This window comes from Trypanosoma brucei, chromosome 1, assembly GCF_000210295.1.
Source record: "Trypanosoma brucei gambiense DAL972 chromosome 1, complete sequence".
In the NCBI taxonomy this organism is placed as follows: domain Eukaryota; phylum Euglenozoa; class Kinetoplastea; order Trypanosomatida; family Trypanosomatidae; genus Trypanosoma; species Trypanosoma brucei.
The window spans coordinates 354,307-367,445 of record NC_026734.1 but is presented as its reverse complement, the minus strand read 5'-3'; the positions used below and the strand labels follow the sequence as shown (position 1 = coordinate 367,445).

Genomic DNA, 13,139 nt, shown 5'->3' with positions numbered 1-13,139 from the left:
TAACCACACATTCACAGATGCTGTCCTCTATCAGTCACCCTCACCCAATATCTCGTTACCTCCACACTTTCACACCTTTCTTTCCCTTTCCATCTGGCCATCCGTCTCTCCCACGTCGCCCCTCCACTCCCCTTTACCCTCATCTTAACCCCAATCTCAACTCTTATTCCACACTCCCGGATATTGCACCCAGAGTGGAATGAGCAGACGAAAAGAAAGAAAGAAAGATATACGGGGGAATGGGGAACCACACCTGAAGTGGAGGCATCCGCACCGCTGGAGGTGACGTGGGAAATCTAACTGTGTCACAACAGCCCCCTAAACTTGTCTCTTCCCCAACCGCGCAGCGGGGACACGCCGGCAGGTACACCTGCACAACAATCCGCGCACGCCACGCACGGCCTCCGATGAATAGTAGCAAAAGGCAAAACAAATCACAAGGCATCATTGTGTGGTACCGTGTGACGATGGCTAATGCGACTGGAAACCGCTGTGAGTAGGAGCAAGTTAGGAGGGTCGGACACACAGTGTCTTTGTAGTGAGGGGAAGAGGGGAAAGAAAGTAAAGGCTACACAGTGTAATGAGAGAAAGGGAGCAGTTACAAGAAGGAAGTATGTGTTATGCATGCAAGTGGAACGTAGAGGAGAGCAACAGAGAGGAGAAGGGGAAAGAGAAAGAAGGTCATGCACATAAACATATACACACATATATATATACACATACACACACATATATATATATATATATGCATGCATGCATGCTTTGCAGTGCTCTCTCTCTTTCTTTCTTTCTTTCTTTCTTTCTTTCTCTAATCTGAATATTTGTCTCAACCCTGACCCTCACGCATACATACATACATACACACACACACCTACTCATATTCATACTCACTCACTCAATTACGCATTTCTGTACCTTCTTATGCACGTTCACCGCGTAGGCAGAGGGCAAGGTGAATGTCCTTTGGTTGGATTGTCACACGCCCACTGTGAATGCATGCGCGGTTGGTATCGGCAAGCAGCGACACAATGTACGACTCAGTCGCTTCCTGTGCGGCGAGAATAGCGCTACTCTGGAAGCGCAGACCCTCCTTTTGGGCACCAGACACCTCACGGACCAGGCGTTGAAATGGTGCCTTTTGTAGCAGCAGGTCGGTGGAGCGTTGGAACTGGCGGATTTCACGGAGTGCCACGGTGCCGGGCCTCCAGCGGCGTTGGGCGGTCTTTACGCCAGATGCGGCATCAGAACCCTTTGAGGCCTTCTTGCTCTTCTTGGAGGTGATGGTCTTCTTCGTCCTGGCGGTTTCCTTGGTCCTCGACATGTCTTTTAGTTTGTTGCTTGGTTTGAGAGTTGTGGTAAAGTAGCTTTTTAGCTTTCTAATATGAGATGTAACAGAAAAAAAAAAGAGAAAGAGAGAGGAGGGAGGTATGACATTCAAAGGGATGTATGTGTGCATGCGGTTGTGCAAAGCCAGTGAAAGGATGCTGATGGTGGGGTGAAAATGTAAAATAAAAGGGAAATACAAAAACAAAAGGGTGAGAGGAGGCAGAGGAGGGAAGTTGGAAAGTGGAAGAGGCTAGGGGTAAAGGGGAGAAGAGTAACCACACATTCACAGATGCTGTCCTCTATCAGTCACCCTCACCCAATATCTCGTTACCTCCACACTTTCACACCTTTCTTTCCCTTTCCATCTGGCCATCCGTCTCTCCCACGTCGCCCCTCCACTCCCCTTTACCCTCATCTTAACCCCAATCTCAACTCTTATTCCACACTCCCGGATATTGCACCCAGAGTGGAATGAGCAGACGAAAAGAAAGAAAGAAAGATATACGGGGGAATGGGGAACCACACCTGAAGTGGAGGCATCCGCACCGCTGGAGGTGACGTGGGAAATCTAACTGTGTCACAACAGCCCCCTAAACTTGTCTCTTCCCCAACCGCGCAGCGGGGACACGCCGGCAGGTACACCTGCACAACAATCCGCGCACGCCACGCACGGCCTCCGATGAATAGTAGCAAAAGGCAAAACAAATCACAAGGCATCATTGTGTGGTACCGTGTGACGATGGCTAATGCGACTGGAAACCGCTGTGAGTAGGAGCAAGTTAGGAGGGTCGGACACACATTGTCTTTGTAGTGAGGGGAAGAGGGGAAAGAAAGTAAAGGCTACACAGTGTAATGAGAGAAAGGGAGCAGTTACAAGAAGGAAGTATGTGTTATGCATGCAAGTGGAACGTAGAGAAGAGCAACAGAGAGGAGAAGGGGAAAGAGAAAGAAGGTCATGCACATAAACATACACACACATATATATATATACACACATATATATATATATATATGCATGCATGCATGCTTTGCAGTGCTCTCTCTCTCTTTCTTTCTTTCTCTAATCTGAATATTTGTCTCAACCCTGACCCTCACGCATACATACATACATACACACACACACCTACTCATATTCATACTCACTCACTCAATTACGCATTTCTGTACCTTCTTATGCACGTTCACCGCGTAGGCAGAGGGCAAGGTGAATGTCCTTTGGTTGGATTGTCACACGCCCACTGTGAATGCATGCGCGGTTGGTATCGGCAAGCAGCGACACAATGTACGACTCAGTCGCTTCCTGTGCGGCGAGAATAGCGCTACTCTGGAAGCGCAGACCCTCCTTTTGGGCACCAGACACCTCACGGACCAGGCGTTGAAATGGTGCCTTTTGTAGCAGCAGGTCGGTGGAGCGTTGGAACTGGCGGATTTCACGGAGTGCCACGGTGCCGGGCCTCCAGCGGCGTTGGGCGGTCTTTACGCCAGATGCGGCATCAGAACCCTTTGAGGCCTTCTTGCTCTTCTTGGAGGTGATGGTCTTCTTCGTCCTGGCGGTTTCCTTGGTCCTCGACATGTCTTTTAGTTTGTTGCTTGGTTTGAGAGTTGTGGTAAAGTAGCTTTTTAGCTTTCTAATATGAGATGTAACAGAAAAAAAAAAGAGAAAGAGAGAGGAGGGAGGTATGACATTCAAAGGGATGTATGTGTGCATGCGGTTGTGCAAAGCCAGTGAAAGGATGCTGATGGTGGGGTGAAAATGTAAAATAAAAGGGAAATACAAAAACAAAAGGGTGAGAGGAGGCAGAGGAGGGAAGTTGGAAAGTGGAAGAGGCTAGGGGTAAAGGGGAGAAGAGTAACCACACATTCACAGATGCTGTCCTCTATCAGTCACCCTCACCCAATATCTCGTTACCTCCACACTTTCACACCTTTCTTTCCCTTTCCATCTGGCCATCCGTCTCTCCCACGTCGCCCCTCCACTCCCCTTTACCCTCATCTTAACCCCAATCTCAACTCTTATTCCACACTCCCGGATATTGCACCCAGAGTGGAATGAGCAGACGAAAAGAAAGAAAGAAAGATATACGGGGGAATGGGGAACCACACCTGAAGTGGAGGCATCCGCACCGCTGGAGGTGACGTGGGAAATCTAACTGTGTCACAACAGCCCCCTAAACTTGTCTCTTCCCCAACCGCGCAGCGGGGACACGCCGGCAGGTACACCTGCACAACAATCCGCGCACGCCACGCACGGCCTCCGATGAATAGTAGCAAAAGGCAAAACAAATCACAAGGCATCATTGTGTGGTACCGTGTGACGATGGCTAATGCGACTGGAAACCGCTGTGAGTAGGAGCAAGTTAGGAGGGTCGGACACACATTGTCTTTGTAGTGAGGGGAAGAGGGGAAAGAAAGTAAAGACTACACAGTGTAATGAGAGAAAGGGAGCAGTTACAAGAAGGAAGTATGTGTTATGCATGCAAGTGGAACGTAGAGAAGAGCAACAGAGAGGAGAAGGGGAAAGAGAAAGAAGGTCATGCACATAAACATACACACACATATATATATATATACACATATATATATATACACACATATATATATATATATATGCATGCATGCATGCTTTGCAGTGCTCTCTCTCTTTCTTTCTTTCTTTCTCTAATCTGAATATTTGTCTCAACCCTGACCCTCACGCATACATACATACATACACACACACCTACTCATATTCATACTCACTCACTCAATTACGCATTTCTGTACCTTCTTATGCACGTTCACCGCGTAGGCAGAGGGCAAGGTGAATGTCCTTTGGTTGGATTGTCACACGCCCACTGTGAATGCATGCGCGGTTGGTATCGGCAAGCAGCGACACAATGTACGACTCAGTCGCTTCCTGTGCGGCGAGAATAGCGCTACTCTGGAAGCGCAGACCCTCCTTTTGGGCACCAGACACCTCACGGACCAGGCGTTGAAATGGTGCCTTTTGTAGCAGCAGGTCGGTGGAGCGTTGGAACTGGCGGATTTCACGGAGTGCCACGGTGCCGGGCCTCCAGCGGCGTTGGGCGGTCTTTACGCCAGATGCGGCATCAGAACCCTTTGAGGCCTTCTTGCTCTTCTTGGAGGTGATGGTCTTCTTCGTCCTGGCGGTTTCCTTGGTCCTCGACATGTCTTTTAGTTTGTTGCTTGGTTTGAGAGTTGTGGTAAAGTAGCTTTTTAGCTTTCTAATATGAGATGTAACAGAAAAAAAAAAGAGAAAGAGAGAGGAGGGAGGTATGACATTCAAAGGGATGTATGTGTGCATGCGGTTGTGCAAAGCCAGTGAAAGGATGCTGATGGTGGGGTGAAAATGTAAAATAAAAGGGAAATACAAAAACAAAAGGGTGAGAGGAGGCAGAGGAGGGAAGTTGGAAAGTGGAAGAGGCTAGGGATAAAGGGGATGAGAATAATCATTTCGCATACTTTTTCGAGCATAAATGTGATTCCTTTGTGATCGCTGTCTATCTACAAAAGCGTGGTCCGTTGCATTGCATCATCCAGACGAGACGGGGTGAGGTCGAGGGCGCTTTTCTGATTGCCTTAGCTTCGTGTTACCGCGTCAAGGAGGTTTTGCAGTTCGAATATGCATAGGTGGACAGGTAAAAGAACTTGTCCGACCTGTTTTATTGACCGACCTCGCTCCACCATAGTGGGTGGAAAACATTGAAGTTTCCCTCAATAATAGAGCAGTTATTTTCCAAGGTCTGCAGAAGGGTAGCGAAGGATCCAGTGATGCTCGGTGGTGGGGGGATGTAAACATTCACTATACCCAGATGAGTATTACCTATCACAATTTCACAGTTACGGCTTTGATGCCAGCGTCGTTTGGGAGTGCTTTCCATGTCACACTCCTGGTCTGGATGCTGCTTCGTTGGTGCACCAAGATGGCAACTCTTCCACCCCGAGCGTTCGGGGGGCTACAGTAAACTGTGTATGGCGGGACCTTACAGATGCGAGACGCCTCACGCAACTTCTTCACCTCCGGAAGAAGATAGACGTCTGCATCTAGAGCAAGTAGGCTTGATAGCTTTACTGCTGAGACACCGTTAACGTTCTGCTGCACAAACCGGAGGGGTCCAGGATTGCGCTCAACGTATCCACACAGTAACAGCAGAAGCTTGCAATCGTGCGAAATTAAACCCTTGCAAGGTCCAATCTCTGCATCCGCAGTACTGTAGCGCACAGTGCGAGCGACCAACCAACCACTAGGGTGGTTTCCACTATCCGTTTTCCCAACAAGTAGAAACCTAAGCTTGTTAGCCCTTTCGGGTGTCGCAGGTCCTTGGCTTCCGCACCCTGGCTCAGCCGGCCACCTCATCGTGGTACCAGGGTCCAGTACCTCGCCTATGCGGGGGAAGCCAAGCCCCTGCAACCGTCAGCTCTTTGAGGGAATCTGCTGCGGGTGCAGGGGCATCATGTTTTTTTAATATAACGCGCAATTATCTCAAAGAGATATTTGGCAGCGTACCACCAGCAGTCCTATTCGAACGTTGGTGCCTGCTTTGTGGTGAAGGGGGGAGAGTTTCTGGGCTGACGAGACCCAGGCTCCGTCTTAATATGGACGGGGGAGACTAACTGTGTACACAGGGGCTCATCGAGGAAATGGCGAGCGTTTCCGCTTCCCACGCAATCCGACAGGGGGGGAGACAGAAGTTTGATATCTCCTAGACGGAGGGCAATCACTACGAGGGTCAGCTGATTCGATATCCGGCGTTCGGCCCTTACTTTCTGGCGGTACCTTTTGTGAGAGTTTTTCCAGTTCCAGTAGGAATTTTGTTAACTCTTCACTGTACAGCAACTTTTCGAGAGGTGTGTCATCCTTGAAGAATCGTTGACGCAGTGTAGCGAGTCCTGGGTACACGAGTAGGTGCCTAGGTGACTCTTCGCATTCATGCATCTGGGGGAGAGGGGTTTCCAGCTTCAAACCATGTGCAGTTTGTTGATGACGCGTTAGTCCTGCTTTTGAGTAGCACTTGGTGCCGCACTCGGTACACTCATGCGTCGGCACTGTAACCTTCACGCATCGTCGTCCTGCCGGAGCTGCCTCGGTGCTAGAGAGCTGACATACGCTTCCACTATTTTTCGCCCTGTAGTGGCGTATGTCTTCTCGCAGTGATCACACTGATATCTTCCTTCGACTCTTTCCGTCCGTACTTTCTGCGATCTGCTCTCTGGAGTGGGGGTCCTTGGTCTCTTTTTTGAAACTGTAGTGATAGACTAGACTGTTTGGAGGTGCCTATACCTACAGTGCGCAGCTAACCCACTCTTTGATTTCTCTATGAAATCGCAGCATGTACAATGGAGCGAGGTAGCTGATGGTTCCTCCTCCTCTACTTCCCGTCGATTCGCCGAATCCCTTCCGCTCTTCCTGGATGCTATCGTGACCTTTTGATCTGGGTGCTGGACTCTTCGGTGGTTTGTTAATCCACCCTTGGACTTGGGTACAAAAGAACACAGGGCACACTGAAGAGTGTTCTCCGATTATGTTGTTTGTTCACTTCCCTCTGGGTTTTCTGTTGTTCCGCGCGGTGGTGCTACACCCGGGTGTGCGGTCTCTCTGTGCCTTGTTTGCCAAGTCTTCGATTTGAAGGTCCTCTCGCAGATCAAGCAGGGATACATAATAGTATCCGCAGCGGTTTGCGGTGTTTCTGTGTTTGGCGGCGGTTCGGGAGGTGGGAGGGCCAAATTGGAATCCTCCTCCATCTCCTCGCGGGAATTTGAGTCGCCGTTTGCCCTGCTCGTATTGGACTCCATGGGTTCGTTGCATGTGTATAGCGCCATTTTGCCGGTTCGAGCATCGCAGCCCACAAATTGGGCAAACTGTTGGATCGCTTGCACGTGTAGATGTTGGTCTCACACTCACGAGCTCCACTGTCTGGCTTTTTGCCACATTGCAACACCATCTGCATGTGTTGGGGATATTAGGGTTCAATTTCCTGTCCACCCACCCGTACGTAGGTGATGCACCCGTGCGGAGTTGAGTGAGTAGGGTTTATTCCTTTCTGGACAGCGAGGTCTTGAGGTTTGTGTTCTTCCAGTGTCCAGTAAGTGTGGCCCTATGTGTTTGTGGCTTTTCCCTTGTAGTGCGCAGCAGCCTTTTCGCTGCTGCAACCACATCCGGTATCCATGCAGTTCGCATTTGTGGTTGCTCCGCTGCTTTGCCGGCTGCCTTGTCAGCTTGCTCATTAGCCGCTATTCCACAGTGACCAAATATGAACTGAATACGAATCCGTCCTCCTTTACTTTGGAGTTGGATGAGTAGTGTCCATATTTAGCGCAGTACTGTGTCTGTAACTGTAAGCGGGCCCGTGTGCAGAGCTGCTACCATTGACCATGAGTCCGTAAATATCAATAATCGGAAGTTTTGTTTTTCTGCTTTATCGATCTCTTTGGACAGTTGTTTCAGGCCAATTATTAGGACTACACATTCAGCTCTATAGCTGCATGCAAGTCGTCCCGTTCCTTCGAGCACCTTGTGCAGGAGTTTGCCATTCTTGACGATGAGAGCTGCCGCTCCTGATTTTCCTCCTGTGTTACAGATCCGTCTGTCCACACTTCGTAGTGTGATAGAGCGACAGGGTTATTGCCCTTTTCTTCTAATAACGGCGCTTTATCCATCTTTCGGATGTCTCACGTTTGAGTTCTTCCTCCGAGTCTCTCTTCACATTCGGGGGAATGGCGTAGTGAAACAGACATCTGTTCGCTGTATCCAGAAATATGGACACCACTCTGTGGTGTGTGCGGATTCTACCTGAAGTTGTGGGTATTCACGCTTTACATCATTCAGTAACTTTCGGACAGGATAACTTGGGTGATATACTAACTCCGCACTCTCTTTTAGGTATCTATCTCGTGGCTGGCAGCGTATCAGCTACTTCAGACCCCGTATCGTCGCGGCTTCTCTAAGGGACGTTAAGTTGGCCTCTAGGTGCGCGTCTGTACTGTTTCAACCTCTCACCGTTCCGGAGAGAATTCTGCACGCTCTGTTTTGGGAACACTCTAGCTCTTCCTGATTGAAGTAGTTGGCATTATGATACTAAATCGCCACGCCGTACAAGATCTTTGCACGAGTCAGGGCAATGTAGAACGTCCTGATCGTGTTGGTTCGTGGTCCCCAAGAAGTTGATGAGATTGCAGCAAGTTGCAGTAGTCGCATATCCACTGCCTTTTTAACCCCCTCGACATGGGTGGAGAAACCACTATATGGCTGTAATGTGATGCCAAGTATCTTGGGATTTCTATCTTCGTCGATAGGTTTCCCGTTCACCAACGGAAGCGGTGAGTTTCTGTTCTTGGCGCGAAATAGTGTGTATTTGGTCTTATCCACATTAATGCCCATATAAGTCTCTCGGCTCCATGCTGCTACTGCGTTTAGCCCTGCTTGGAGCGTTTCCTGGACTATGTTTCTATCAGAGTGACGACATGAGAGAGTTAGATCGTCTGCGAAGAAGCCATGTCCTAGACCAGGAATTTGGTTGAGGCGTTTACTGAGAGAGTTCACCACTATGATAAGAGGGGACCTAGGACTGTACCTTGTGGAACCCCTCGTGTGAACTCCCTGTTCCCCGAAAACACCTTCTTTACCCTTACTTGTTTTTTTCTTCCCTGTAGTAAGGTAGCGGTCCATTTCACAGTGTAAGTTGGTATTCCCATTTCCTGCATGGCACGAACCGCTGTTGCATGATCTACCGTGTCGAATGCCTCCGCGTAATCAACAAATACAGCCCCTGTCCTGTCATCGTGGTGAGGTCTACATAGAGCTGCCCTTAGGTGTAAGAGCTGGTTTAGTGTAGAGTGACCCGGGTGGAATCCTGATTGCTGCACTGTCAATTTCGATTCGACAGTGTCCCGGATCCTTGCGCAGACAATCTTTTCCATGACCTTTAAGACCGTACTTGTTAAGGTAACAGGCCTGAAGGATGCTAGGTCAATGGATGGCTTTCCCACTTTCAACAATGGAATGATGACACCTTTTTTCCACGGTTGTGGATCCTCACCAGCGTATAAACTGCGATTGAATAATCGTGGTAGTAAACGCCTTCCATATTTGTTGAGGTGCTTGAGAGCCTCTCAATCCACTGCATATTGTTTCCAGGAGCAGAACCATTTGGTATATACCTTAGCGTTGTGTTCAATTCTCCCATAGAGATACGGCTCTATGGCATCTGTTCTGGGAGGGAAATCAACGGAACGTGCGCAGCATCCGGGTCATGTTTCGACTTTTCAGCGTACATATCTATGAGACTCTGTGCGTGCTGCTTCTGCGCCAGGATTCTGTTGTCTGCCCTCACTGCTGGTGTGACTAGGGTTTTTTGTGAGAAAACATTCTTTACGATATGCCAACTGTTACTCTCAGAAACTGCAAACTTGTTGCAAGTCTCATGCCATCGTTTGGTGGAGACTTCCATTAGCAGTTTTTTTCGCTGGGAGACAAGAGATGGCCTCTCTCGAAGATGTTGGACGCATCGTATCTTCTCATCTCTCTCTGTTAACTCCTTCGTTCACAAAGGCTTTTGGAAAAAGGAGCCGCGGGGGACAGCTTTCACTGTCGCGTCCCGGATAATATTACCTAAAATGGGGGCGTTTTTGTGTATTTTCCCCGAGTTTCCGATCTTCTTGCTTTCTTGCTTGGTGTAGGCATTGAATTTCACCCAGTCGGCTTTCTTTCAAGAGAATAGCGCTCGGTCCAGACAAGCAAGGGCAATCGGGATCTCATCGTTTCCGACGATGACTGAAATAAGATGACGTAGTGATCACTGTCCGGTGTCTCTGTAGCCGTCCAATTGATAATTTGACATTCCCGGTTCAGCGTTACGTCAGGGGACGATCCGAGGTTTCGTGCATAGTCATATCTGGTGCGGTCAGCTGTATTTGCTACAATATAACCTGTATCAACACACCAAGTAGTTATTGCTTCACCTCCTGCATCAGGAGGGACCTCTCTATCCCATAGACACAAATGTAAATTCACGTCGGCGCCTATGACGTATTGCACATCTCTCTTCAATGCGACAAGTTTTCCCAAGTTCACAGCGCTTCGTCCTCTTGGAAAATAGGCTGACGTGAGCGTTAGTTTGTCTTCCTCTGATACGTGGATAGTGGCGCTTACATGTTCTAGCTGTCCCACTTTCTTCTCACCGACTTCCACCCGGAGGACTTTTTGTATCAGAATAGATACTCCACCACCGTTTGCATCCCTTTCTGCTCCGTCGTGTTGCAAAAGTAGAGGATGGAGAATCTGTTCTTCCAGAGAGGAAAAATTCGTTTCGCACAGTAAGCAGAAGCTTACCCTATCCTCAATTAGCATCCTATGAAGAGCTAACCGCTTGCCCTGTGTGAGCGCAGCGCAGTTCCACTGGGTGCCACGGAATACAGGGTCTAATTTACTTTCCACATCACCATTCATCAGTTTCTGGGCGCGAATAATACTACTGATGGCACGTCTGCACGTACCTAAGGACAGACATTGATAACACTTTGTCTCAGCCTGACTCTGCTTGTCCCATGGCAAAACGATGACGCACCCGCAGGCACTTCCTTACAAAGATGGCGGTTGCCGGCTCTTGGCTTCCCACGCATAGGCGAGGTACTGGACCCTGGCACCACGATGAGGTGGCCGGCATCACCAGGGGCATCATGTTTTTCGCATCGAACATCTGCTGCGTTAGCTCGGGCACGGAGAGACCGCGGTACTGCTGCGAGCCGCGGCTGGTCAGCGGGGCGAAGCCCATCATGAAGAAGTGCAGACGCGGGAATGGGACAAGGTTCACAGCCAACTTACGGAGGTCAGAGTTCAACTGACCAGGGAAGCGCAGGCAGCAGGTGACGCCGGACACAACAGCAGACACCAAGTGGTTCAGGTCACCGAACGTTGGTGTTGTCAGTTTCAGGGTGCGGAAGCAAATATCGTACAGTGCCTCGTTGTCAATGCACATCGACTCATCGGAGTTTTCCACAAGTTGGTGCACGGAGAGAGTCGTATTGTACGGCTCGACGACAGTGTCGGACACCTTGGGGGATGGGATGATGGAGAAAGTCATCATGATACGGTCAGGGTACTGCTCGCGAAGCTTCGAGATGAGCAGCGTACCCATGCCGGAGCCAGTACCACCACCAAGGGAGTGGCAGATCTGGAAGCCCTGGAGGCAGTCACAGCTCTCCGCCTCCTTGCAGCACACATCGAGCACAGAGTCGATCAGTTCCGCACCCTCCGTGTAGTGGCCCTTTGCCCAGTTGTTGCCGGCGCCAGACTGTCCAAAGATGAAGTTGTCGGGGCGGAAGATCTGACCATAGGGGCCAGCACGTACGGAGTCCATTGTACCTGGCTCCAGATCAATCAGCACGGAGCGGGGCACATAGCGACCTCCCGTTGCCTCATCAAAGTACACATTGATGCGCTCCAGCTGCAGGTCAGAGTCACCCTGGTAGGTACCTGTGGGGTCCACACCGTGCTCGTCACTGATCACCTCCCAGAACTTTGAGCCGATCTGGTTACCGCATTGGCCAGCCTGAACGCAGACGATTTCGCGCATAATTCGTTTGAACTATTTTCTTTGATGAAAGGGTTACTATTCTTTCTCCTCTAGTAGGGCTGGTCGAGAAAACAAGATTGAAAGAAAAGGCGGAAAGGGAGAGAGAGAAAGAGGTGTGACACGACAGGAAGAAGCGAATAAGGGGAAGGAAGGCATACACGCAACCACAGACGTGACAGGGTGCCTCCTACACAAAGGGTGAGCAAAAAAACAAGAAAAACATAGGTCCCAAGCGAATTAAAAACATTTGAGACAGAAAACAAATTCACAAAAGAAAGAAAGAAAGAACATAAATGAAAACCTACACATGGTGCGACGTTGTCACACTTTCTAGTACTCCTCCACATCCTCCTCACCGTCCATATCCGCGGACTCGGCACCAACCTCTTCGTAGTCCTTCTCAAGTGCTGCAAGGTCTTCACGGGCCTCGGAGAACTCACCCTCTTCCATACCCTCACCGACGTACCAGTGCACGAAGGCGCGCTTGCTGTACATGAGATCGAATTTGTGGTCAATACGAGCGAACACCTCTGCGATGGCCGTGGAGTTGGCGATCATGCATACCGCGCGCTGCACCTTGGCAAGGTCACCACCTGGCACCACCGTGGGTGGCTGGTAGTTGATACCGCACTTGAAGCCTGTGGGAGACCAGTCCACGAACTGAATCGTGCGCTTCGTCTTGATGGTCGCGACGGCAGCATTCACATCCTTTGGCACAACGTCACCACGGTACATGAGGCAGCACGCCATGTACTTGCCGTGGCGGGGGTCGCACTTTGTCATCATGGAGGCGGGCTCAAACACAGCGTTCGAGATCTCAGAGACAGAGAGTTGCTCGTGGTAGGCCTTCTCTGCGGAGATGACTGGTGCATAGCTTGTCAGCACGAAGTGGATACGTGGGTACGGCACAAGGTTTGTCTGGAACTCTGTCAGATCCACGTTCAATGCACCGTCGAAGCGGAGGGACGCTGTCAGCGAGGAAACCACCTGACCGATGAGGCGGTTCAGGTTGGTGTACGTGGGGCGCTCAATATCGAGGTTGCGGCGAGTCAAATCATAAATTGCTTCATTGTCAAGCATCGCAGCAACATCGGTGTGCTCCAGAAGTGAGTGTGTCGAGAGCACAGAGTTGTAGGGCTCCACGACAGCCGTCGACACCTGCGGTGATGGATACACCGTGTAGCCGAGCTTGGACTTCTTGCCATAGTCCACGGAGAGGCGCTCCAAGAGCAGCGCACCCAG

The 13,139-nt window shown here is 50.0% G+C and overlaps 9 protein-coding genes across 9 annotated transcripts; all 9 read right to left on the bottom strand.

Annotated features, from left to right (window-relative positions):
- Window positions 1-163: 163 nt before the first annotated feature.
- TbgDal_I1445 (hypothetical protein, unlikely) lies at window positions 164-448 on the bottom strand (the record flags this gene model as incomplete). The annotated part of the gene is made up of 1 exon (XM_011773105.1): window positions 164-448. The coding sequence occupies one exon, from the start codon at window positions 446-448 to the stop codon at window positions 164-166; it is 285 nt and encodes a 94-aa protein (XP_011771407.1).
- Window positions 449-919: 471 nt separating this feature from the next.
- On the bottom strand, window positions 920-1,321 carry TbgDal_I1440 (histone H3, putative; the record flags this gene model as incomplete). Its single annotated transcript, XM_011773104.1, has 1 exon — window positions 920-1,321. The coding sequence occupies one exon, from the start codon at window positions 1,319-1,321 to the stop codon at window positions 920-922; it is 402 nt and encodes a 133-aa protein (XP_011771406.1).
- Window positions 1,322-1,761: 440 nt separating this feature from the next.
- On the bottom strand, window positions 1,762-2,046 carry TbgDal_I1435 (hypothetical protein, unlikely; the record flags this gene model as incomplete). The annotated part of the gene is made up of 1 exon (XM_011773103.1): window positions 1,762-2,046. The coding sequence occupies one exon, from the start codon at window positions 2,044-2,046 to the stop codon at window positions 1,762-1,764; it is 285 nt and encodes a 94-aa protein (XP_011771405.1).
- Window positions 2,047-2,497: 451 nt separating this feature from the next.
- TbgDal_I1430 (histone H3, putative) lies at window positions 2,498-2,899 on the bottom strand (the record flags this gene model as incomplete). The annotated part of the gene is made up of 1 exon (XM_011773102.1): window positions 2,498-2,899. The coding sequence occupies one exon, from the start codon at window positions 2,897-2,899 to the stop codon at window positions 2,498-2,500; it is 402 nt and encodes a 133-aa protein (XP_011771404.1).
- Window positions 2,900-3,339: 440 nt separating this feature from the next.
- Window positions 3,340-3,624, bottom strand: TbgDal_I1425 (hypothetical protein, unlikely; the record flags this gene model as incomplete). The annotated part of the gene is made up of 1 exon (XM_011773101.1): window positions 3,340-3,624. One exon carries the CDS (start codon window positions 3,622-3,624, stop codon window positions 3,340-3,342), a length of 285 nt encoding a protein of 94 aa, XP_011771403.1.
- A 469-nt stretch (window positions 3,625-4,093) lies between these two features.
- TbgDal_I1420 (histone H3, putative) lies at window positions 4,094-4,495 on the bottom strand (the record flags this gene model as incomplete). Its single annotated transcript, XM_011773100.1, has 1 exon — window positions 4,094-4,495. One exon carries the CDS (start codon window positions 4,493-4,495, stop codon window positions 4,094-4,096), a length of 402 nt encoding a protein of 133 aa, XP_011771402.1.
- A 657-nt stretch (window positions 4,496-5,152) lies between these two features.
- Window positions 5,153-5,683, bottom strand: TbgDal_I1410 (T. brucei spp.-specific protein; the record flags this gene model as incomplete). The annotated part of the gene is made up of 1 exon (XM_011773099.1): window positions 5,153-5,683. The coding sequence occupies one exon, from the start codon at window positions 5,681-5,683 to the stop codon at window positions 5,153-5,155; it is 531 nt and encodes a 176-aa protein (XP_011771401.1).
- Window positions 5,684-10,847: 5,164 nt separating this feature from the next.
- On the bottom strand, window positions 10,848-11,897 carry TbgDal_I1400 (uncharacterized protein; the record flags this gene model as incomplete). The annotated part of the gene is made up of 1 exon (XM_011773098.1): window positions 10,848-11,897. One exon carries the CDS (start codon window positions 11,895-11,897, stop codon window positions 10,848-10,850), a length of 1,050 nt encoding a protein of 349 aa, XP_011771400.1.
- A 330-nt stretch (window positions 11,898-12,227) lies between these two features.
- On the bottom strand, window positions 12,228-13,139 carry TbgDal_I1390 (alpha tubulin, (fragment); the record flags this gene model as incomplete). Its single annotated transcript, XM_011773097.1, has 1 exon — window positions 12,228-13,139. The coding sequence occupies one exon, from the start codon at window positions 13,137-13,139 to the stop codon at window positions 12,228-12,230; it is 912 nt and encodes a 303-aa protein (XP_011771399.1).